Source organism: Mustelus asterias, chromosome 18 (genome assembly GCF_964213995.1).
Source record: "Mustelus asterias chromosome 18, sMusAst1.hap1.1, whole genome shotgun sequence".
Taxonomy (NCBI): Eukaryota; Metazoa; Chordata; class Chondrichthyes; order Carcharhiniformes; family Triakidae; genus Mustelus; species Mustelus asterias.
This window is the reverse complement of record NC_135818.1, coordinates 57,085,142-57,110,496: the sequence shown is the minus strand read 5'-3', so window position 1 is coordinate 57,110,496 and position 25,355 is coordinate 57,085,142. Positions and strand designations below refer to the sequence as shown.

Sequence of the window (25,355 nt, the reverse complement as noted above, 5' to 3'; positions counted from 1 at the left end):
GATTGGGTAATATCCCTGGCCGTGCTACTCTGATTGGTTAACATCCCTGACTGTGCTACTCTGATTGGGTAATATCCCTGGCCGTGCTACTCTGATTGGTTAATACCCCTAACCGTACTCATCACTCTATTGGCTGAGGCGAGGTTGGGGGTGGAGCAGGCCCGGGGTTTGGATTGGGTGGGATGTGGGCTTTCCTGGCTGCTGATTGGCGGGCCGGCCGCGAGGCCGCCTGTTGTTCACTCAGGCAATATGGCGGCCACGACGGACGGGAAGAAATTAGTGCGCAGCCCGAGCGGACTCCGCATGGTGCCGGAAAACGGCGCCTTCAGCAGCCCCTTCTCGCTCGACGAGCCGCAGTGGGTCCCGGACAAAGAGGTAAAATGGCCGAGTGGGGGCACTGGCGGCTTGTTTTAATCCGGGCACACTGTTGTTGTTGTGGGGGGTAAAGGCTGGGCAGCAGCAGCTCCGTGGGTGTCCCGGCCCACTGATTTTGTTTTAATATTCCCCTCTTGGGGACATGGGCGTCGTCGCCGGCAAAGGCGGGTGTGTTGATGTGGATCGAGCCGAGGCATCACAGAGTGGAGTCCCGCCTTGTTGACGTGTTTATAAAATGTTGGGTTCAAGTCCAGACCAAGTTGTCCTGGCTGAGGTGGTGGTCACTTGTATCTGACCTGCTTTTGAATCCAGTTTGTTGGACTGTTTTTTTTTGTCTCTCTCGAGTTTATTGCTCTGTGAGAAAGAAATGATGACGGCGGATTTGTATCTTGTCACCTGGAGTTGACACCAAACCTGTCTTTGCAGCAGCTCAGCTGTAGTTTATTGAAGTTTATTTGTTCCATTTAAGTATGCTTCTTATCACACATTGTAGCTTTGGTTTTATTCCTGGTCAATAAACTATGTTTTGGCGAATAAACACGCGTTTTTTCGATCCCGTGTTCCCAAGTCCATTTTCACTTGGCTCCCAAGTTTTTTTTTAAACCCCACCCTGAGGATTCCCGTCTCCACCAGTGTTTACTCCACGTAACTGTCTCAGTTTGTCACTTCGCCACTCGCATGTAGGCAGTTCCGCTCCGACACCACTGCTTTATAGAAACTAGATTAAAACTATCCAAACTCAGCTCAAATCGACACTTTCAGCTGAGAATCCGTCTGGTCTGGATTCAGGTACTAGTGGGAAAAGCATTTACCATGTTTGCACATGTTTATTCCCACTTTTCAGCGACCTGGAATGCCTGTTGGTCGATAGCCTTGCAGTTTTGCTGTTAAGGTGTACAGATAAAATTCACAAATTGATATGTCGGAGTTGACTAATAGATTTCTCACTTACAGGTATCTAATTGCCATACGTTGACACCTTATTCCAGGCACTTTTTGCCTTTTTTATGGTACTTTCATCCATTGGCTTTCATTAAAGTGCAAGCAAAGTTTTTCCTTTTAATTGTGTTTCTATATCAGTAATAGATTGTAACTGATGTGCTAGTTCAAACATGTAAGAAAGTATCCTCTTTGCCTTTACCTGATATTACCACTGTCTCAGTTGTGTAACTCTATTGTTTGCAATCTAAAATTTGCAGTAAACTAAATATAACCTTTGGCCCCAACAACATCAGACCAGTTCTGTTTGCTATAAAACATTTATTTCTTGCTTATCTTCTGTGAAGATGTTAATTCCTTGTTGCGATATCTTGTCAGTGCCAGGTGCTTATATTGTACCTCAACATTATTTAAGTTTGAATGTTGACAGGCAATTTGACTTTGGGTGCATCTAGCTGAACTCTTTTCAGAATCTGTTGCTTATCAGTTTATATACCAACAGATATTACTGGATGGTGATTAGTGCGAACTCTGGGCCAACTATTCCGTTTCCTTGATACAGGGTCCTACTGACCGCAAGTGGCTATACTGTTTGTCTTATTCAAGATAAGCAAATTTCACAGACTAGAGACTGAATCTCAAAAGCCAGGAAGTTCCAAATTCAGTTATTCATTGGATGAGCTATTGTGACAGCTTAAAATATAGATAACGGTGATGTAGACACTCTTGCATCATTGAACTTCTCTGTTTTGCAACACATGTCTTTGTACTTTTCCATGTGTTTGTACTTCTAGCAAATCAACTGAATGATAGAAAATGTCAGCATAAGTCACCAAATAAATCACTGGCGATACGTAACCTATTGTAATGTTTTACACGTATGCAACAGAGTTTGTCCTTCACTCTTGCGTAATGAAGCATAAGAAAAGTGTAATATTGTATATTAAATGTTTTCAAACACATTTTACTACCTACAGTTTATGACAATCTAACTACATTACCAAGAATTAAATAATGGTTTCAGTTTTTGAGTTTTAAGTTGCTCTTTTGTTCAAGTGGCTGGTTTGATACTGCGCTTCCATGAAATCTATGAAAATGAGTGAAAGGTAGGAAAGGGGAAAGAAGTGGCTTTATTGATTTAGGAGAGCATTGCAGTGTTAAAAAGACGATATCCCAATGGGGTCAAAGACCAAATGAATTTGGCTAGAATAAAGGAACGGAAAAGAATATTATTGCATTGTTCAGGTGGCAAGGTGGCACAGCGGTTAGCACTGCTGCCTCAGTGCTAGGGACCTGGGTTTGCTTCCAGCCTTGGGTAACTCTGTGGAGTTTGCACATTCTCCCTGTGTCTGCGTGGGTTTCCTCCCGGTGCTCTGATTTCCTCCCACAGTCCAAAGATGTGCAGGTTAGATGGATTGGCCATGCTAAATTTCCCCTCAGTGATCAAAGATGTTAGGTTAGAGGATTAGTGATGCAAATAAATGGGGTTATGGCCTGGGTAAGGTGCTCTGTTGGAGAGTCAGTGCAGACTCGAAGGACCGAAAGGCCTCTTCCTTCTGCATTGTTGGGATTTGATTCTTTCTGTGGTTTGTAGCCAATGCTAATTGAAAGGGAAATAGTATTATTTTCCAAAACAAGGTAAAGGAATACAGACAGGAGAGTTGGAAATTCCAGAGGTGGATCCTTGCTGACAACACCTGAGGGGACAGGCTGTTTCAGATTTTAAAATGAGTCTTCTGAGAGGAGTTTGTCACATGAAAGTTTCCAATCATCTGGGGGAATTTGAGGAGAAACCCACAGAAGCCTGAATGACATCTAACGCTTGGTTTCAGAGTGAGGTGTTGTCTGGCCACAGTTAGCCTGTTGGGTTACAGGGGCTGTTTACTGAGAACATTAAAGCATAATATATATTTTGTACCCTGTGTTATCCTTAAAATCTGTGTGAATTTGTGATAAGTGTGAGTGAAGGAGTATTGTATTATAGTCAAACTTTTCATTTTTTTTTTTCTGTTGATATAAGCTAATTGGCAGTCCTGTGACTCTGTTCATCCATGTGTCCTTAAAAAATGTAAAAGTTAGTCTTTTGAGCAAGGGTTGCATGGCTTCCCATCCTGTAGTAACAGCAACTGGGAATGTAACACTGTACTCTTGCTCAAGAACAAAGAACAATACAGCACAGGAACAGGCCCTTCAGCCCTCCAAGCCCGCGCCGCTCCCCGGTCCAGGATTGAATCCTGAATCCAGGATCCCTGCCCAATTTTCCAGCCTATCTACATACCAAAATCCTATCCACCGAGCTGTCCCTCACAGCTACGATGCTTTGTTCATTACAACCTATTAACTCACCCCCACCCCCCCATTCCAGACCATGTGATCTCCAGGGAGAGGCGAAAACCCAGAGTGAAAAACCCCAGGGCCAATATGGGGAAAAAAATCTGGGAAATTCCTCTCCGACCCCCGAGGCGAACGAAACGAGTCCAGGAGATCACAATGGCCCTGATCGGGAAATGCTTCCCACCGACCCGGGGAAAAGCTTCCCACCGTTCACCCTATCTATGCCTTTCATAATTTTATACACCTCTATTAAGTCTCCCCTCATCCTCCGTCTTTCCAAGGAGAACAACCCCAGTTTCCCCAATCTCTCCTCATAACCAAGCCCCTCCATACCAGGCAACATCCTGGTAAACCTCCTCTGTACTCTCTCCAAAGCCTCCACGTCTTTCTGGTAGTGTGGCGACCAGAACTGGACGCAGTATTCCAAATGCGGCCGAACCAACGTTCTATACATCTGCAACATCAGACCCCAACTCTTATACTCTATGCCCCGTCCTATAAAGGCAAGCATGCCATATGCCTTCTTCACCACCTTCTCCACCTGTGACGTCACCTTCAAAGATCTGTGGACTTGCACACCCAGGTCCCTCTGCGTCTCTACACCCTTTATGGTTCTTCCATTTATCGTGTAGCTCCTCCCTACATTATTCCCAAGAAGTTGCTGTCAATTAAACATCATTTGAACCAATTCTAAATATTTGTTTTTGAATTGCATACTTAATCTTAGATATCTGGCTAAGACAAAATTATAAAAAGTAAACTAAACTTTGCTGTACATGACATAATGAAGTCAGTGCCATGTTAAATCTCAGAAAAATATTTTGTGCTGCATAGAAAAAGAAACAAAGACTGTTTTGTATTGCACACAGATACCTGAAAGAGAACATTGGAGCCACATGTCTACAACTCCTAATTAACTGCCTAGCAAACTGCCTGTGTGGTGGCTAACTGTTGTATGAATTGCCTCCCTTTACTTGACAGCAGCTAGACCTATTGGCTTATTGGAGAGCATATCTTCGCAGCAAAATAATACGGTGACCCAGAATTTCTTGGAATCCCTACTGTGCAGAAAGAGACCAAATGGCCCATCGTGTCTGCACCCACTCTGAAAGATTGTCCAACCCAGGCCCTCCCATGGGTGGCACGGTGGTTAGCACAGCTGCCTCAGAGCACCAGGGACCTGGGTTCAATTCCCAGCTTGGGTCACTGTCTGTGTGGAGTTTGCACATTCTCCCTGTGTTTGCGTGGGTTTTCTCCGGGTGCTCTGATTTCCTCCCACAGTCCAAAGGTGTGCGGGTTAGGTTGATTGGACATGCTAAATTAACTCTTAGTGTCCTGGGATGTGATAGGTTGGAAGGATTAGCAGGGTAGTTAAGCAGGGATAGGACTTGGGTGGATTGGTGTCAGTGCAACTCAATGGGCCGAAGGCCTCCTTCTGCACTGTAGGGATCCTATGATCTCCTCCACTCTATCCCCGTAACCCCACGCATTTATCATGGCTAATCCACCTGACCTACATATCTTTTGGAGGAAACCCATGCAGTCATGGGGGAGAACGTGCAAACTCTATGCAGGCACCCAAGGCCAGACTTAAATCCGGGTCATTGGTGCTGTGAGGCGGCAGTGCTTGCCACTGTATTGCCTGTTTGAATAAAAGTGATATATTAATGACAACCCGTTATTAATGTGTAAATTGTTCAGCAACTTGCTCCACGAAAGAGATGCTATGAGTTATGAATCATGCCAAGTTGCTGGACAGTTGGCATTGCCAGTTCATTTTGCTTTGTGAAAATGGCTCCTGTGCCTTAACTACCTGTGACTTTTGTGAAGTTCTGCATTTGCCTATTAAACTCGCACAAAGTTCAGTAATAGATTACGTTCCCTTTCAGCAACATGAAAATAGTTACTGCCAATCACCTATCATGTTCCAAAATATGAACAGTTACAATTGTAGAATCTCATTCCTTCAAGTTCTGAATTATTGAAGATTTAAAAAATGTCAAATTAAATAGAAATCTTGCCTGACTGGCATTAAATTCACCTTCCTCCTCGGAACTTCCTCTGGTCATATTGTCCACCAAGATCCCAAATACCCTGTTGTCCTTGCCACACCATTATCAGTTTGGACGTTAAGCAAAAAAATTTACAACCTTAACATGCTCATCTCTTGCAGCACTCCAATAAAAGGTTGTCGATTATATTCTTCAGTGCAAAATATCCCTGTTCTTGGAAAACACTGCATCCTCTATCAATTTAAGATTACTCCCAGTGGAAGGCATTTGCTAATGAATTAGTCATGTGCTGTACGATGTAAAATTTACTAAAGCTTCGTTCAGGAATATAAGTACTAGTTAACTTCTAACTTTACAATTATTTCTCATATAAATTGTATTTCTTTTCCTAGTGTCCCAGGTGTATGCAGTGTGAAGCAAAATTTGACTTTCTTACCAGAAAGGTAAGATACAATATTTTACATTTTATATTTAAGAAATCAAATAGAAGTCTTCACATGCTGTGAAAGGAAAAATAATGCATGACCAAGGAATGCAGTAAATTTGAAATCATTTTGGTACCTTTAGCTAGAAGCACTGAATAAAGTGTTGTCGATAGACCTTGGGTTCATAGTGAGAGCTGCTGATTGTTTTGGAGAAACGTTTCTCGAGTTTTGTCGGTCAGTCACTAGTGTGCAATTTCTCATGTTAAAAATATTTTTGTCAACACTTGAGCAAATCAGTATCGAAGAGAAACAACTATTATGGCAGTTTTCTAGAGGGAACATAAATTGAAGATTGTCACTACTGGACTTTACTACCTACTTGTAGCTGGCGGTCTAAGGATATCAGGATGTTGTCTGCCCATCTAATACTAATAGAATCTCTGTGGGTAGAGTTGAGCAATCGCAAAGGTAAAAAGACCCTGATGGGAGTTTTGTACAGACCCCCTAGCGGCAGAAAATTAATCAGGAGATAGAAAAGGCATATAAAAAAGGCAATATTACAATAATCATGGGAGACTTCAATATGCAGGTGGACTGGGAAAATCAGGTAGGTAGTGGATCCCAAGAAAAGGAATTTGTGGAATGTCTAAGAGATGGGGTTTTTTTTTGGGAGCAGCTTGTGACAGAGCCTACTAGAGAACAGGCAATTCTGGATTTGGTGATGTGTAATGAGGCAGACTTGATTAGGGAACTTAAGATGAAGAAACCCTTGGGGAACAGTGACCACAATATAATAGAACTTACACTGCAGTTTGAGAGGGAGAAGCTGGAATCAGATGTAAAGTATTACAATTAAATAAAGGTATTACAAAGACATGAGGGAGGAGCTGGCCAGAGTTGATTGGAAAGGCAGCCTGGCAGGGAAGTCGGTGGAACAGCAATGGCAGAAGTTTTTGAGAGTTATTCAGGAGGCACAACAGAAATTCATCCCAAGGAGGAGAAAACATGCCAAGGAGAGGACAAGGCATCCATAGCTGACGAGGGAAATCAAGGATAGCATAAAAGCATACAAAGTGGCAAGGATGATTGGGAAGCTTGTAAAAGCGAGCAGAGAGCAACTAAAAAAGCAATAAGGGAGGAGAAGATGAAATATAAGTGTAAGCTAACTAGTAATATAAAAGAAGATAGGAAAAGTTTTTTTCAATATATAAAAGGTAAGAGGCAAAAATAGCCATTGGACCGCTGGAGAAATAATAATAGGAAACAAAGTAATGGCAGAGAAACTGAATAGTTACTTTGCATCAGTCTTCACGGTGGAAGACACCAGGGAGATGCCAGAGCTCCAGGAGAGTCAGTGGGCACAGGTGAGTGTAGTGGGCATCACTGAGGCGAAGGTTCTGGGGAAACTGAAAGATCTGAAGGTGGATAAATCACCTGGACCCGATGGACTACACCCCAGAGTTCTAAAAGAGATAGCTGAGGAAATTGTGGAGGCACTGGTGGTGATCTTTCAGGAATCACTGGAGGCAGGTTGGGTACCAGAGGACTGGAAAGTAGCTAACGTAACACCACTGTTTACAAAGGGAGAGAGGCAGCAGATAGGAAATTATAGACCGGTTAGCCTGACTTGGGTCATTGGCAAGATTTTTAGAGTCCATTATTAAAGATGAGATTGCGGAGTACTTGGAAGTGCATGATAAAGTAGGACTGAGTCAGCACGGCTTTGTCAAGGGGAGTTCATGTCTGTCAAATCTGTTAGAGTTCTTTGAGGAGGTAACAAGGAAGTTAGATAAAGGAGAACCAGTGAATGTGATTTATTTAGATTTCCAGAAGGCCTTTGACAAGGTGCTGCATAGGAGACTGTGTTAAGTAGGTTAAGAGCCCATGGTGTTAAGGGCAAGATCCTGGCATGGATAGAGGATTGGCCGACTGGGAAAAGGCAGATAAAGTGGTCTTTTTCAGGATGGCAGCTGGTGACTAGTGATGTGCCTCAGGAGTCGGTGCTGGGATCACAATTTTTCACAATATACATGAACGATTTGGAGGAAGGAACTGAAAGCACTGTTACTAAGTTTGCAGATGATTCAAAGATATGTAGAGGGGCAGGTAGTATTGAGGAAGCAGGGGGGCTGCAGAAGAACTTGGACAGGTTAGGAGAATGGGCAAAGAAGTGGCAGATGGAATACAATGTGGAAAAGTGAGAGGTTATGCACTTTGGAAGGAGGATTGGAGGCATAGACTATTTTCTAAATGGGGAAATGCTTAGAAAATCAGAAACACAAAGGGACTTGGGAGTCCTTGTTCAAGATTCTCTTAAGGTTAATGTACCGGTTCAGTCGGCAGTTAGGAAGGCAAATGCAATGTTAGCATTCATGTCGAGAGGGCTAGAATGCAAGAGAAGGGAGGCTGTATAAGACTCTGGTCAGACCCCATTTGGAGTATTGAGAGCAGTTTTGGGCCCCGTATCTAAGGAAGGATGTGCTGGCCTTGGAAAGGGTCCAGAGGAGGTTCACAGGAATGATGCCTGGAATGAAGAGCTTGTCGTATGTCGTTGGAGTTTAGAAGGATGATGAGGGATCTTATTGAAACTTACAGAATGCTGCGAGGCCTGGATAGAGTGGACGTGAAGAGGATGTTTCCACTAGTAGGAAAAACTAGAACCAGAGGGCACAACCTCAGGCTAAAGGGACAATCCTTTAAAACAGAGATGAGGAGGAATTTCTTCAGCCAGAGAGTGGCGAATCTGTGGAACTCTTTGCCGCAGAAGGCTGTGGAGGCTGGGTCATTGATCTGCTTAAGACAGAGATAGATTGGTTCTTGATTAATAAGGGGATCAGGGGTTTGGGGAAAAGGCAGGAGAATGGGGATGAGAAAAGTATCAGCCATGATTGAATGGCGGAGTGGACTCGATGGGCCGAGTGGCCTAATTCTGCTCCTATGTCTTATGGTCTACTGACATATGTCAGATGAATTGAAACAAGGAGGAGGAAATATAACATCTTTAATTTGAGCTTAAATGAGTTTTGTTTTTATTTTAATAGAGTCACTGTCTCTTGCTGCATTGAAATACCTTTTTGATTAAAGGAATTATAATATGTTGAGTGATGCTCCAAAATAGTTTGGCTGTTTCCCACTGGCAGTTGTATTGCTTATCTCCCCATATCTTTAAAAGAGACGTACCGGTACGTGGATACAAAATGTAATTTTAAACTAGTGCATCCTGTTTGGTCAAGAAGCTAGATTTTTTTTTAATACATCTCTGGTTTAAATTTTTGGTTTAATGTCATATGTATTCTAGCACAATTTTTGACTTTACTTTTTTTAATGCTTAACTATTCCAAAATTAGCATCACTGCAGGAGATGTGGAAAATGCTTCTGTGACAAATGTTGCAGTAAAAAAGTACCTCTTCCACGAATGTACTTCATAGATCCAGTGCGACAATGTGCCGAATGTGCTCTGGTCTCCCAAAAGGAATATGAGTTCTTTGACAAACAGATTAAGGTGCTCATAAATGGTAAGATTTGTGCTACTTACTTTCATTACATCTTGTCTCCAAACATGTTTAAAAGGTATACTGTTTATGATAGTGGTGGGCAACCTGTGGCCCATCAGTATTCTGAGTGCAAGACGTTACCCATTGCCACATGCAAGGTTCCCAGATTCTGCTGTTTTCTGTCTGCATAATTTTTTTCCTACTGGTGTCACTCAAGCAAGAGCATGTGTGAGGTGTATGATGATTGCACACAATGACTGTGAGAACTGTGCACTTGCTCCACATCAAATCAAAACACTGCTGTGGTTCAATTGGCACACCCAGCAAATTCTAGGTATGCAAGTGCAGTTAGCAGAATTACCCTACCCCAGGAGACCCGGGATACTACACTGGCGGAGGTGGGAGGTTGTACTTTTTTAATGTTACTTAAGCGTAAGTATTTCTTGTTACCATTTGAAGTTGATGACGAATCTTTTAACAGATGAATGGTTAAGATGATTTAGACAAGTTGAATGAGTGGGCAAATACATGGCATATGCAGTATAACATGGATAAATATGATGTTATCCACTTTGGATGGAGAAACCGAATGGCAACATATTTAACAGGTGATTGGAAAATGTTGATGTACAAAGGGACCTGGGTACTGTGGGAGACCAGTCACTGAAATCAAGCAGTTAGGAAGACCAATGGTACGTTGGCCTTCATTGCAAGAGGACTAGAGTACAGGAGCAAGGATGTCTTACTACAGCTTTACAGGGTCTTGGTGAGATCACACCTGGAGGACTGTGTGCAGTTTTGGTCTCCAATCTACGAAAGGAGATACTATCCATCGTGGAGTGCAGTGAAAGTTCACCGGACTGATTCCTGGGATGGCAGGATTGTCATATGAGAAGAGATTGGGTTGACTGGGCATGTATTCACTGGAATTTAGAATGAGAGAAGATCTATTGAAACATATACATTTCTGACAGTGCTTTCCTCTTGCTAGGGGATCTAGAACAAGGGGTCACAGTCTCAGAATGCAGGGTAAACCATTTAGTACTGAGATGAGGAGAAACCTATTCACTGTGGTAAACCTGTGAAATTCTTTACCACAAGACTGTGGAGGCCAAGTCACTGAATATATTTAAGAAGGAAACCGGTTTCTGGAATCTAAAGGGGTATGAGGAGAGAACGGGAGTGTGGTGTTGAGATAGAGTATCAGCCATGATCATATTGAATGGTGGAGCAAGCTTAAAGGGCTGATTTTTTTCAGTTAAGTATTTTCGATAACCCTATGAAATATTCAGCATGTATTAAACACATTTAATCTTATTCGTGGGGTCATGGTTAGTGCACACACCCGATTTCAATCTTGAGGCCCATTGAGTAGGATGGCCACTCATTCGACCTATTCCCTAACCTAGGTTGCTTACCATTGATTTATGACCTATATCGTGATTACAATGTTTGAGAGGTACTTTGCATAAATATAACTCCAAATGATGATTATTATGACCGTTAAAATCCTGTTATGATGTTGGATTAAGGTACAGAAACTCATCGGCTGGTAAGGCTGCATTTTTTAAAACACAAGTTAAAATAATTTGAAACATAGGTCTATCTAAAGTCTCTGGCAATCATGTTTTAAGCTTGTGCTTAATGCCTGCATTTGCCTGGCAGCTGCTATTCATGTGTGATGGTGAATATCAGCATTTACTGAGACCCAAGATAGCCATGCCTAGTCCAGTCCTTGTCTGATTGCCTTGCATGCACGCTTCCAGCAAAGGATTTCTGGAGAGATAGCAGGAGCTATTATCTAGCTTATCATTTTCCTTAACCCAGGAGCCGCAAGACCACTAGCTACTGCTCCAGCTGAGTTCATCTCATTCGGCATTTGCACAATGTGTGGCTTAGCTACTCACTGGTTAAGCTTGTTGGGTTATTAGGGATGTTGCTATTAGTTTCCAACATAGGTATTACAGATATTAGCAATTTATATTTGTCTTTTAACCCAAACAAATTGAGGTGTCGTTGCATCAACTTTGTAGTCAACAACTAAAGACTAGCACTAGCTATTCATCACACCTGTCTGCAAACTTGCTATCGACTCTGGTACTACACTTGCAGCAATGGGAAATCTTTTTCAGTGTGGAATCCCCTACAAGGGATATGGGACTTGTGAACAGTACACCAGCCAGGTAGTTCCTTAACCTAAAGAATCCTGACTGAGACACATTGCTCTGAACCAGGAAATATCAGCTGGAATAGAAACTAGAAGCAGGTGTAGGCCATTTGGCCCTTTGAGCCTGCTCTGCCATTCATTTTGATCATGGCTGATCAAATTCAACATCTTGATCGCTTTAGCCCCTAGAGCTATATCTAATTTCTTCTTGAAATCAGACGTTTTGGCCTCAACCATTTCTGTGGTAGTGAATTCCACACATTCATTGCACTCTGGGTGAAGGAATTCTCCTCACCTCAGTCATAGAATCATAGAAACCCTACAGTGCAGAAGGAGGCCATTCGGCCCATCGAGTCTGCACCGACCACAATCCCACCCGCCCTACCCCCACATATTTTTACCTGCTAATCCCTCTAACCTACGCATCTCAGGACTCTAAGGGGCAATTTTTAACCTGGCCAATCAACCTAACCCGCACATCTTTGGACTGTGGGAGGAAACCGGAGCACCCGGAGGAAACCCACGCAGACACGAGGAGAATGTGCAAACTCCACACAGACAGTGACCCGAGCCGGGAATCGAACCCAGGACCCTGGAGCTGTGAAGCAGCAATGCTAACCGCTGTGCTACCGTGCCGCCCGTTATTGTTTTAAAAGGTTATCCCCAAACTATGACCCCCTAATTCTGGGCTCTCCCACCATTGGGAACATTCTTTCTGAATCTACCCTGTTAGAATTTTAAAAGTTTCTATGAGATCCCCTCGCACTCTTATAAACTCCAGTGAATATAATAACTGATTTAGTCTCTCTTCATATGACAGACCTGCCATCTTAGGAATCAGCCGGGTAAACCTTTGCTGCACTCCTTCTGTAGCAAGGACGTCCTTCCTCTGATAAGGACACCAAAACTGCACACACTACTCCAGGTGTGGCTTCGTCAACAACCTATACAGTTGCAGCAAAACATCCCTATCCCTTTACGCAAATCCTCTTGCTATGAAGGCCAACATACCATTTGCCTTTTTTACTGCCTACTGTACTTGCACACTTACTTTCAGCGACTGATGCACAAGGACACCAAGGTCTCGCTGAGTATTCACCTCTCTCAATTAACACCCATTCAAGTAATAGTCCGTCTTCCTATTATTGCTACCAAAGTGGATAACTTCACAGTTGTCCATATTATACTGCATCTGCCATGCATATGCCCACACACATAGCCAATCCAAATCACGCTGAAGCATCTATGCATTCGCACAGCTCACCCTTCTACCCAACTTTGTATCATCTACAAGTTTGGAGATAATACATTCAGTTCCCTCTTCCAAATCACTAATATATAATGTGAACAGTTGGGGTCCTAGCACAGATCCCTGCGGAACCTCACTAATCACTGACTGTCAATCAGGAAAAGACCCATTTATGCCAATTCTTTGCTTCCTATCTGCTAACCAGCTTTCTATCCATCTCAAAACATTACCTGCAATCCCATGTGCTTTAACTTTACATCGTAGTCTGCTATGTGAGACCTTGTCGAAAACCTCCTGAAAGTACAAATAAACCACATCCACTGATTCTCCTCAGTCAACTCTACTAGGTACATCCTCAAAGGATTCCAATAGATTCATCAAGCATGATTTCCCTTTTGTAATTCCGTGCTGACATTGTCTGATTACACCACTTCTTTCCAAATGCTGAGTTATGAAATTCTTTATAATGGACACCAGCAACTTCCCCAGTACCAACATCAGGCTCACTGGTCTATACTTGATTCAAACCTAAATCATGTACAGAAAGTGAAATAGAGAATGGGAAAGAAAGATGGGATTCAGAGAGGGGAGAAAATAGATAGAGATGGAAAATGTATTTAAATTAATTATTTTTAAATCTTCAGTAATTAAAATCTGAAGCATTGAGACGCCACACTAAATTTTCAGAGGATGTCTGGCACTGATTAAGGCAGTTAGATTTGAATGGACAACTTCAAATTTTTCTGGAGGGTTTAGGTAAGTGCTGCAACTTCCATGTATTGCAATGCTGAGCCACTCAGTAAGATACTAGTGCAGCATAGCTTCTGGAGAACTGAGGCATCCCTAAGTGCAACTTGCTGATTTTTCATGTTTAATGTTAGACAGATGCGGGTAATAGATGACAAATTGTTATTTTTAGTTGCATGCATTGCATTTTTTTTCCCCCTTTTTATTCTTGCTCATACAGTTGTCCCAAGTATTTGAACTTTTCCTTCTCCTCTGTAATGTATCTTGTTTTTATTCACACATTTTAACTGTTTGTTGCCAAGGGGCTACATTCCTCGTAACTTCGGGTTCCTTAGAGAAAAGTGAAATAATGGGTTGTCGGTTGTCAAACAACCACAGGTAGGTACAAATTTTTATTTCAAATATTTTGGCATTAGAATGTCTTGTCTGAATATGGTTTACACAGTACATGCAATATTTCTTATCAACAGTACACTTCTAAATGTTCAGGAAACAAATGCTTAAGGTGAGCCTGGGGGGGGGGAAGTTAGTTTGTTAATGTCACAAATAGGCTTACATTAACACTACAATGAAGTTATTGTGAAACTGAGGGAGAATTTGGCATGGACAACGCACCTAACCAGCACGTCTTTCGGACTGTGGGAGGAAACCGGAGCACCCGGAGGAAACCCACACGTGAGGAGAATATGCAGACTCCGCACAGACAGTGACCCAAGCCGGGAATCAAACCTGGGTCCCTGGCACTGTGAGGCAGCAGTGCTAACCCACTGTGCCACCGTGCCGCCCCCCGCTAATTATGGTAAAGAATGGGAAGAAAGTGAGGCAGTTCAATGTTCCAAAGTGCTTCACAAATGCATTATAAAACAAAATACAACACTGAGCTATGTGAGCAAATATTGGATCAGATATCCAAAAGTTTGATTGAAGATGTAAGTTTTAAGCAATGCCTTGAGAGTAAATGGAGGAAGAAAAGAATGGAGAGATTTAGGGAAGGAATTTCAGAGCTCAGGGCCTGGGCATTTGAGGGGGGGGGGAACAGCATCTGGTAGGAAAGGTATGAAGTTTGATCAACATTTTAAAAATTACATTTCTTTGCAGCATATTTTTTTAAAATCTGAACATTTTTCTTTAATTTTTAAGCAATTGTACTGAATTCACACATGGTGAGATGAGCAGAATTTACTGCTAGAGGTTGTTCTGAATAATGTTCACCTTGATTTTGTTGCTTCACATTTTAAGCAATTTATTTGCAAATCTAACACAATTTTTCGCAATTTAGCCACTTCCTTTGATATATATATTAAGTAATGGCTTTATTTCTCCATCATGCACATATGTGTATCCTTCCTTTTTTTCCCCCTCAATTAACCTACACACATCCTTTATCATCTGCAAATTTGCAGAGTTTCCCCAATGCATAAACCAGATGCCAAAGTCAAAGCCTTAACACTAATCCCTGCAAGACTCCTTTGGGCATAGGTCCCCAAGGAATTTTTTTACATTAATATCTGTCTTTTGTCTACAAGAGTGCAATCAGTTCTTTATCCACCGATTCCATTTAACCTTATTTGGCAGTCATTTGTGCAAAGGCTTCTAATTCAAGATGCGCAGCACATACCTAAAAGAGCCCTTTTTGGGAAAAGAAAATGTTTGTTCCTTCAAAGTGCTACAGATTGCAGCTAAGCAATATGTTCCCTGAAACAGTGAGTCTCCTTCTACCCAACATGTGGGTTGGGCACTCTGAAGGCTGTCAGCATGTGTCCTAGAGGTTGAATTAGCTACTACCAACAACAGATAACCAGTTAGAGAGCATTTCCTATGTAAGTACAAAATACCAACCCAGAAAAACACATGGGAATTGACTGATCCAAATGGAAACAGTGACCTCTTTCCTGGGCAAGCAACAAAGGCTATAAAGCATACTGTGGTTGTTTACAAGTAAACCAGAATGATGTTGCCCCATGAGTAACATATTAATATTTGGTAATAAACACATTAGCAGAACATTTCTAATTCAAAAAACATAATTTGAGCCTGTGCATTTTTTCTTTAAATGATTGCTTTGATTTGTTAAAGTAGAATAAATATACACTGATGTTCACAGTTCCAGTTGCTGGATTATTTTAAAAAATATTTCCCCATTTTTACTGCTGGATAATAGAAGTTTAATTAGATAAGCCATGTAATATATGCACAGTAGTTTTGTCCAGATTATTTCTTTAACAAAGTAGAATTTCCTTGTTCTGAAATGTCAGACAGAATTAGTTTTCTTATCTTCCCATTGTCTTGATGAGCTCTAGCCACTCATTGACAGGTTTTGACAATGAGGAAACTGCCAGGTTTAATCCCTGATCTGTGCTGAGTTAGTTGATGCAGGCTGGAGTGTGGTAAGGCTGCTGCAGTTGGCATCGGTGCTTTTTTTTTTAAAGCTGGGAAGAGTGAAATTGGTTTGGATTCTTGCTCCTGCTGCAAAATCGCTGTGTAGGATTGTGAGGACTGAATTGGAATTAGATGTTTCACATGGTAGAGTAATTGTAATCTGATAGCATGTAGTTTCATGTGTGAAGTATAGCCACTTTGAAGCGTTGAGGATTAGTGGTGCCAGTAAAGAGTCAATGGACAGAATTTACCATGCAACCCGCCACGTGTTTCGAGGTGGTGGGTGGCGACCTGCCATTAACCAGCAGCAGGATATTCTGGCCCCACCGTTGTCAATGGGATTTCCCATTGAATTCACCCCTTGCTGCCGCAAAATCTGCAGCGAGGGTGCGCCGCCAACAGGGCTGGCAGATCCTGTCAGCGTGGATGGCCAGAAAGTTTTGCCAGTGACTCAAAGAAATGATGAAGGGCTTGTGGGTAAAATCTCAAGTTAAGAGAAAACAAAAACTGAGAAAAATGTATAACTCGAATATTCAAATATTATTACTATGAACATTTCTCCTGAAATAATAACTTTTAAATTTTTGCTAGGTATCTGTACCTGGATGGAGAAAATCACTTTGAAATTGAGGTTCCCAGAATTATAAATGTTCAAGTGCTAACTGAAGGTTTTACTCCTGGAGGTAAATTTGTTAAGTAGATGCTGGTTGTGTAATTAACCGATTTCAGCAGTAACCTGTGTTTTGCTTTGTATAATAGCAGAAGAAATGCTGCCTTAAGATTATTGGGTCATTAAAAACTAGTGCCAGAGTGGACCATGTACAGTAAATGGCAGAGTATTCCAAAGGAGTTGCCATGGGTTCATGTCCCAGCACCAGCTGGATAGATAAGTGTTTGTTTTTGTTTGGACAAGTTGAAATGCCTTATAGGAAGAAAAGTTGATGTGTTTCTATTACTCAGTTATGGGCCAACATTGGTGATGTTGGTAATCAGCAGCTTGGAGTAACCTTCCCAATTAAAGTATGGATTTTTGTTCTCAATTAAATTTGGTTTGCTGCTTTTATAGAATTATTATAATGTAGTTAGTGGTGTTTGTGTATTGAATTAGATGGTGGAGCTCATATTTTCCTGATAGAATGGCCTGAAACTAATCCTTCTTTTCAATGCCTGCTGCTGCCTATCGTCTTGGTACAGAGAAAGATATTCACACTTACACCAGCCTACTGGAGAACCCGTACATTACAGAAGGTTAGAAGTATGATTGTCATCTTTGCCAACAGCTCATCATGTACCAATCTCCTTACATATGGCCCTTAGGAGCTTGGCTTGTTATTTACTGTATACTAGATGTCTTGCTGAATAATGCTTTTTCTGTGAGCTGTACCGCATGGGAGTTGAGTTGAGTTGAATTGAGTTGTCGTTAGTGCTGACTTGGTGATGCATTGTAAATTACAAGGCAAACTCCTCACAATCCTTAAATGCTTTTTTCTTTCTTTGTTTGCTTTACATTGCACGTGTTATTTGCTAACTGTACAAAATGACAGCATTCTGCTTCCAAGTTTACCATGTTAACACCTGTGCTTTACTTACTCTGTATTTCCATCTAGTCCATCATCCCTTTTGTGTAGTGTTGCCAAAGACTGATAGCTTTGCAGTTATTTTAGGCTATTTGAAACTGTTCTGATAGTGGAACCAATTATGATGTGTGTAACTGAAAAGCACTTTCAAATAGTTATAGGATAATATGCTTTTTGTGGGTTGAGATGTAGTTCAGTGGTTGCATGTGCAATGTGATGTGCTGAGTTGCATGGATCAAAAGAGTCCCTGTTTGCCTTGTGCTGAGTTAGCCCCTTTCCAGTCAAGGTGACAGTTATCTTGATAATCTGGTCGAGAAGGAGTGAGGGAACATCCACGGTTCCCGTTGCTGATTGATTGCTACCCAACTCCTATTGAATAAAGTGAACACTGGGTGAGAAAAGGGTGGAAACATTTCTGACAACCTTCAGTCAGTGAACCTGTTGAACTCATTCTCCACACTTACGACATGAGCAATGTGATTTTACACAGATGTAGCCCTTTATCTGGGGAAAAAACATTCAAATATTAGTGGAACTAATTGGTTTTAAAAAAATACTAAGATGACAAAAAGGGTGTGCTTTTGAAGTCATGCTCCTCTTGGGTGTGTTTTATAGCCTGTCTGTCCAGTAAATTCCGTTGTACATTGTGATTCAGATACCAGGTCCTCCTCCATTAAATAGAACAAACTATTTGTATTGCATGTAACATCTATTCAGTACTTGAACCATATTTTTACCAAATTACGTCCGATCCATTCAAAATTATATCAACTAAAATCATTGAACGGGTCACACAGCCACACATGAACAATTTATGACAAACACTATTTGGACCTCAGGAAGCAGTTCTGCTGGCTTTCCTATCTGGGATTGTTATTTCTTTTCCTCCTTTGTTTTGCCTAATAATATTGTGTTTGTTGAAAAAAAAAATCAAAACATGCAAAGCAATTATTGATGGAAGGAGAAGTAATAATTGACTGAGAGGGAAGCTTTCAGGAAAGTTCATAGAATCATAACCCTACATACAGTGCAGGAAGAGGCCACTCTTGTTATCTTGTGAAAGTGAGTATTTGGTAAAAATAATTCTAGATGAATGATGCAAGAAAGTAATTTCAATAGTTTTCTTTTAACAGAATTTTAATGGAGTCTGATTTATCTGTACAATTTCAGGAGGTAATACACGTGCCACAGGAATGCTGGTCCAGTACAAAACATTGGGCTCCCAGGAACCGAGACAGCTGAAGTTAAGTGCATCTGATGACTTTAACAGCAACAAGAAGGTGTCTGTTGGCTGGCTGGCAGCCATGCATAAGGTAATGTCTAATGGATCTGCTAGAGTCTTCCATCAAAGTATTAAAAATACATTTTTACTGCAGCAAATTAAAATATAACTTCAGATACAGCATATTTGAATTTAAAATTGGCTTATACAAATGCTAAAATCAAGAGACATGGGCAGGACACAAATTTGTTCTCTGGATGGGATTCTTGAAATATATCTAGAACTGTTACCTTAATCCTTAGTTGCGTGTTCAGGAAAAGAAAAATGATTGATCTGATTGTGGCCTTAATTCCACTTTCCCTGCCTGCCCTCCGTAACCCTAATAGATCAATAATCTGTCTAACTCAGCCTTGAATATATTCAACGACTCAGCCTCCACTGCTCTTTGGGATAGAGAATTCCAAAGATCCATGACCTTCAGAGAGGAAAATTCCTCCTCATCTCCATTGTAAATGAACAATCCTGTATTCTGAAACAATGCTTCCTAGTTTGAGATTCCCTCAAGGCCAAGCATCCTCTTAAAGCCCCTCAAAATCTTGTGGTTCAATAAGATCCCGCCCCATTCTTCTGAACTCCAATGAGTAAAGGCCCAACCTGCTCAACCGTTCCTATTAAGACAGCCCCTTCCATCCCAGGATTCAACCTAGTGAAACTTCTCTCAACTGCTTCCAGTGCAAGAACATCCCTCAAATAAGGAGACTATAGTGATGCAGAGTTCTCGAGGTGTGATCTCACCAATGCCATGTACAGTTGTAGTAAGGCTTCCATACTTTATTATCCATTTACTTTCCTGCTGTTCCTGCATACTAATGTTTTGTATTGTGTACATGGACATAAAGATCCCTCTGTACTCCCACATTCTCTGGTCTGTCTCCATTTAAATATTTTGCTTTCCTATTCTTCCCTTCAAAGTGGACAATCTCACATTTTCCCACATTATACTCCAAATATTTGCCTACTTCTTTAACCAATGCATATTTCATTGCAATTTGTGTCCTCACAACTTGCTTTTCCAAGTACCTTTTCCAACTACCTTTGCATTGTCAACAAATCTGGTTCCTTCATCCAGGTCATTAGTAGATTGTGAATAGTTGCTGATCCAGCACTGATTCCTGTGGCATTCCTCCATTAGGGTTTAACAATCTGAAAATGATCCATTTGTCCCGATTTTTTGTTAGTTAGCTGATCCCCTGTCTATATTACACTCAACACCATGAGCATCTTGTGCAGTGGCACCTTTTTAAATGGCTTTTGGAAGTCTCAGTACACCACAACTTCCAGTTCTTTTTTATCCACCCTGCTCTAGAACTCAAGACATTTGTCAAACACTATTTCCCTTTCATACAATCAAACATAGTTAGAATCATCATAGAAACCCTACAGTGCAGAAAGAGGCCATTTGGCCCATCGAGTCGGCACCGACCACAATCCCACCCAAGCCCTACCCCCATATCCCTACATATTTCACCCGTTAATCCCACTAATCTACACATCTCAGGACACTAAGGGGCAATTTTAGCATGGCCAATCAACCTAACCCGCACATCTTTGGACGTTAGCATGGTTTTGTTTTGATTTTCTAAATATCCTGCTATTAATTCCTCAATGGATTCCAGCATTTTACCAATGACAAATGTTAAATGAACTTGCGTATTGTTTCCTGCTTTCTGTCTCGCTTTTTTCTTAAGTATTTGCAGCTTTTCAATCTAGAATTTTTCCAGAATCCAGGGAATTTTGAAAGATTGCAGTCAATGCATCCACTATCTCTGCAGCCACTACTTTTAAGATCCTAGGATGCAAGCCATTTTATACCAGGGGCTTGCCAATCTTTCATCCCATTAGTTTGGTACTTTTTCTCTTGTGATTGTTTTAAATTCCTCCCTCCATTTTGCCCACTAATTTTCAACTATTTCAATGCTTGTGTCTTTTACCAATAAGACAGATACAAAATATCTGTTCAAAGTCTCCACCTCATCCTTGTTTTCCATTATTAATTCCCCAGTCTTCTCTAAGCAACTAATATTTACTTTAGCTACTCTTTTTTTATACTTGTAGAAGCTCTTGCATCTTTTTTATATTTCTTCCTAATTTACTCTTTTTTTTCTCTATAATTTTCCTACTTATCCTTTCTTAGTTTCTAAAATGTTTCTAATCTTGCTACCTTTAGTCTTCACAATATTGAATACTTCGTCTTTCAATTTGATGCCATCCTTAACTTCCTTAGTTAGCCATGGATAGTTAATCCATCTTGTAAGGATCCATTTCTCACGTGATAATATCTTTGAGAATTATGAAATATCTCAATATCTGCCATTGTTTGTCAAATGCCTTATCTTTTAATCTATTTCCCAGTCGCTGAAGCCAATTCTGCCTTCATTAAAGTCATTGGCCACTCCCAGCTTCACATTCAGGATACCCTCTGTCATGTTGTGTTGTGCTACCAGTGTACTAAATGGGATCTAACAGATCAAAACTGGGCATCCATGAGGCGATGTACACCAGCAGCAGCAGAATTGTATTCAACCACAATTTGTAATCTCATATCCTGGCATGTCCCCCATTCTACTGTTACCAGAGCTGATCCCTCCGCTTTAAGGTTCAACGAAGAGTTCGGAAGGGCATACCAGGAGCAGCACCAGGCATAACTAAAAGTTAGATGTCAACCTAGTGAAGCTACAACACAGGGCTACTTGTGTGCCAAACAGTATAAGCACTCAGCAATAGACAGCGCTAAGTAGTTCCACAACCAATGGATCAGATTTAAGCTGTGCAGTCTGCCACGTGCAGTTGTGAATGGTGGTGGACACTTGAGCAACTCACTGGAGGAGAAAGGCTCCTCAAATATCCCTATCCTCAATGATGGGAGAGCCCAGCACGTGTGCAAAAGATAAGGCAACAATCAAGTGCTGAGCGGATGATCCATCTATGTCTCCTCCTGAGGTCCCCAACATCACAACTGCCAGTTTTCAGCCAATTCGAATTGCTCCATATGATATCAAGAAAGAGCTAAAGGCACTGGATGTTGCAACGGCTGTGGGCCCTGACAATATTCCAACAATGGTACTGAAGACTCATGCTCCAGAACTTGCATGTCTTTAGCCAAGTGGTTCCAGTGCAGCTGCAACACTGGTTCCTACCCAGCAGTCTGGAGAATTGCCCAGATACATCCTGTACACACAAAGCAGGACAAATCCAACCCGGCCAATTACCGTTCCATTGGTCTACTCCTGATCATCAGTAAAGTGGTAGAAGGAGTCATCAACAATGCGATCAAGCTCCATTTGCTTAGCAACAACCTGTTCACTGACACCCTTGTTCGGGTTCTGCCAGGACCACTCAGCTTCTGACCTCATTGCAACCGTGGCTCAAACATGAAAGAGCTGAACTAGAGGTGAGGTGAGAGTGTCTGCCCTTGATATCAAAGCAACTTTTGACCAAATGTGGCATCAATGAACCCTGGTAAAAACTGAAGGAAATGGGAATCGAGGAAACTGTCCATTGTTGAGAGTCGCACCCAGCACAGAGGATGATGATTACGGTGGTTGGAAGTCAATCATCTCAGTTCTAGGACGTCACTACAGGAGTTCTTCAGGGTAGTGTCCAAGGCCCAACCATCTTCAGCTGCTTCATCAGTTACCTCCTTTTCATCATTGGAGAGACCATATAATATACAGGATAAAATTCTTAAGGGGGTGCAAGAGTAGAGGGACCTGGGCGTATATGTACATCGATCATTGAAGGTGGAAAGAGCAGTTAATGCACCCGTGGCAGACACATTGAGGATGAGGTCAAGTATGTTTATTCCTCGTTGGCTTCATCACCACCTGCTGCATACCCAGTTTACCAACTATGGCCTTTAGGATTTGTTTGGTAGCCAACACTGAGTGGTGTTTGCTACCAAATAAACCTGTTGGACTTTAACCTGGTGTTGTTAGATTCCTTACTGTGTTTACCCCAGTCCAACGCCAGCATCTGCACATCATGACTTTAGGATTTGACCAGCTCGGTCTGTATCAATACCACGGAGCCACTTTTGGTGATGCACATTGAAGTTCCCCACCCAGAGTACATTCTCTGGGTACAGAGTACATGTTATGATAACTCTTCTCTCCAGGATTATCCTGTCTCATTGCACATTACCATATCTAAAAAGGCCTGTAACTCGTTGGTTCCATAATTAATTTTCCAAGAAACTGGTCTGAATGCAGTCAATGAACCTGTCCTTGGGTGTTCAGCAAGATGTTAAAGATCCCCAGGTACAATTTCAAAAAAGAACAAGGGAGTTAGCCCTGTGTCATAGTAAATATTTATCCTCAAAACCATCATTGTTTTGATTATCTGCTCTTCGTAGTGCTGTTTTTTGGTGCTTCATGTTTACAGATTGACTGCTATGTTTCCTACATTATCATTGGGACTACACTTCAGAAGTACTTAATAGGCTGTAAAATATTTTGCGATTGTCCTGAGATCATGAAAGGTGCTATATAAATAGCAGCTATCTTTCACTGTTTAAATTTAGGTATAGGTGGCTAGCTGAAAGATACATTTTCACACTGATCTCAGAAGGACACTTTTATTGCAGCAAAATACATCATAACCGCTGTCTGTCCTAGACTTTGAATGTGATTACCAATTTGAACTCCACTGTGGACACTTGTACTGTCGGCCTGTGACTGCTAATTGTAAATGGCCCAAACTCATTTCAGATGGGATTCTTTACTGCCATCAGATTGGAAACATTAATTTCACCAGTCTTGGCTGGATTTGAACACTTGTGCCAAAGGAGGGAACAATGTGTGAATGCACGATGTTGTGTATTCTCATTTGAACCAAAAAAATGAACAAAATTAGCTACTTAGCCTAGAGATTGGCTGTGTTATACTGCACACCACAGTAAAACAGACAATGTGTACTATATAATGATTGAGAATTAACGATGTTGTGTTTCTTGTCCTTTACTTTCATTTGTCACCCCTACCTCCCGCCATCTAAATCCATAGGCTGCCAAGCTGCTATCTGAATCAAGAGACCAATAACTATTTCTGAGTTTCTGAAAAATGTCAAGACTGAATGTCAAACTGAAGAGAAATGGAACGAAACAACATGTTAGCCAGTTTTACTCAGTTTCTTTCTGCTCACCGCTTTGATATACGGTGAGGTTTTCTTAATATTTTTTGTATTAAAGTGATTTTCTGAAAACACTTCTTAGAATGCAACAAATGTTTCAGGAATATTTTTGGTGCATTGAAGTATTCTCAAAGTATAGTGCAATATGTAGAATTTACAACGTTTTAAATGTAACCTTTCACATTTAAATTGAACTTTGCTAAGTATTTTTGTTAAATCTTCGTATTTTTATCACTAACTGAACTGCAGTGCGAGGCTGCTAAAATAAAACACCTTTTTGTTACAGAATGCACTTCTGATGTAGATCGCTTTATTTTATTACATTATCAATATGAAGTATATAAATTTATAAAATTGTATTGAGGAAAGTGGGAAATAAGTACAATTTGCATTAATCTTCAGAAAAATTTAGACTCCAGCTCCACTCGGCAGGTGATTTTTTGCCTGTATGAGGGAAGAAAATGTTTACATTTTAATTTCTTGACAGGAAGTGCTTAAGTCAATATAAATAAATGTCACCCTCAGTTCCAATTAAAACTTCAGTGTTGCTTGCCTTTTCCCTCAGAGCGAAATTTCATTTTGGTATACCAAAGGAAATAACTACATGTACATAGTGAATACTTTGCATAACCATGTCTGTTCCTGTGCTCATACTGCTAAATCTGTATAAGTGTTAGAGGATGATGATTAGGGGACTACCTTTATGATTGTAGATCGTCTTATTTGGTAATCACTGACTATAATTGGATGTAGTGTCCAAAAATCTAAAGCGGCTATGCACACAATGTATTCGTAAAACAAAACTACTCAACTGGGGGGAAAAAAATCTGATTTGTTTACACGGGGGGAAAAAAACTAACCCGTTGGTTTCAGTGAATCACCAATAAATGTAAAGATGGAGATGGCCTGTAATATGCTAGCTAGCTCTGAGAAATGACATTTTCGGAAAACTGATGTTAATTTGACACTGACCTTTTCTGTTCTTGGCATGAAATAATTCAGAAAATAGTAGCAATTTGATTTGAGAAAGGGAGTACCAGATGTTACACATTCCGTTTCCTGGACCAAATGGGTGTGAAACTTCTGGCTATGTAGCAGATTGATCTTAATTGAAATATTGCATTGTAATTTCCTGTATTCATGTTTTATAGATATCTCTGATCAATGTAATTATTTAAGCACCTTCTGTATGAAACTTATCCATATTCAATAAAATGCAAATATAAACTTCTGTATATATGTAACTG

The 25,355-nt window shown here is 41.0% G+C and overlaps 1 protein-coding gene across 2 annotated transcripts; it reads left to right on the top strand.

The window, feature by feature from the left end:
- The first annotated feature begins 206 nt into the window (after nucleotides 1-206).
- zfyve21 (zinc finger, FYVE domain containing 21) lies at nucleotides 207-25,355 on the top strand. 2 transcript variants are annotated; one of them, XM_078234001.1, is made up of 8 exons: nucleotides 207-375; nucleotides 6,053-6,103; nucleotides 9,433-9,601; nucleotides 14,046-14,121; nucleotides 16,714-16,805; nucleotides 17,317-17,370; nucleotides 18,870-19,012; nucleotides 23,982-25,355. In XM_078234001.1, exons 1-8 carry the CDS (start codon nucleotides 250-252, stop codon nucleotides 24,015-24,017), a joined length of 747 nt encoding a protein of 248 aa, XP_078090127.1. In that variant the 5' UTR covers nucleotides 207-249; the 3' UTR covers nucleotides 24,018-25,355. The 2 variants fall into 2 exon arrangements, with proteins under 2 accessions (XP_078090127.1, XP_078090128.1); XM_078234002.1 differs by lacking the exon at nucleotides 17,317-17,370 and having other exon boundaries at nucleotides 23,982-25,350.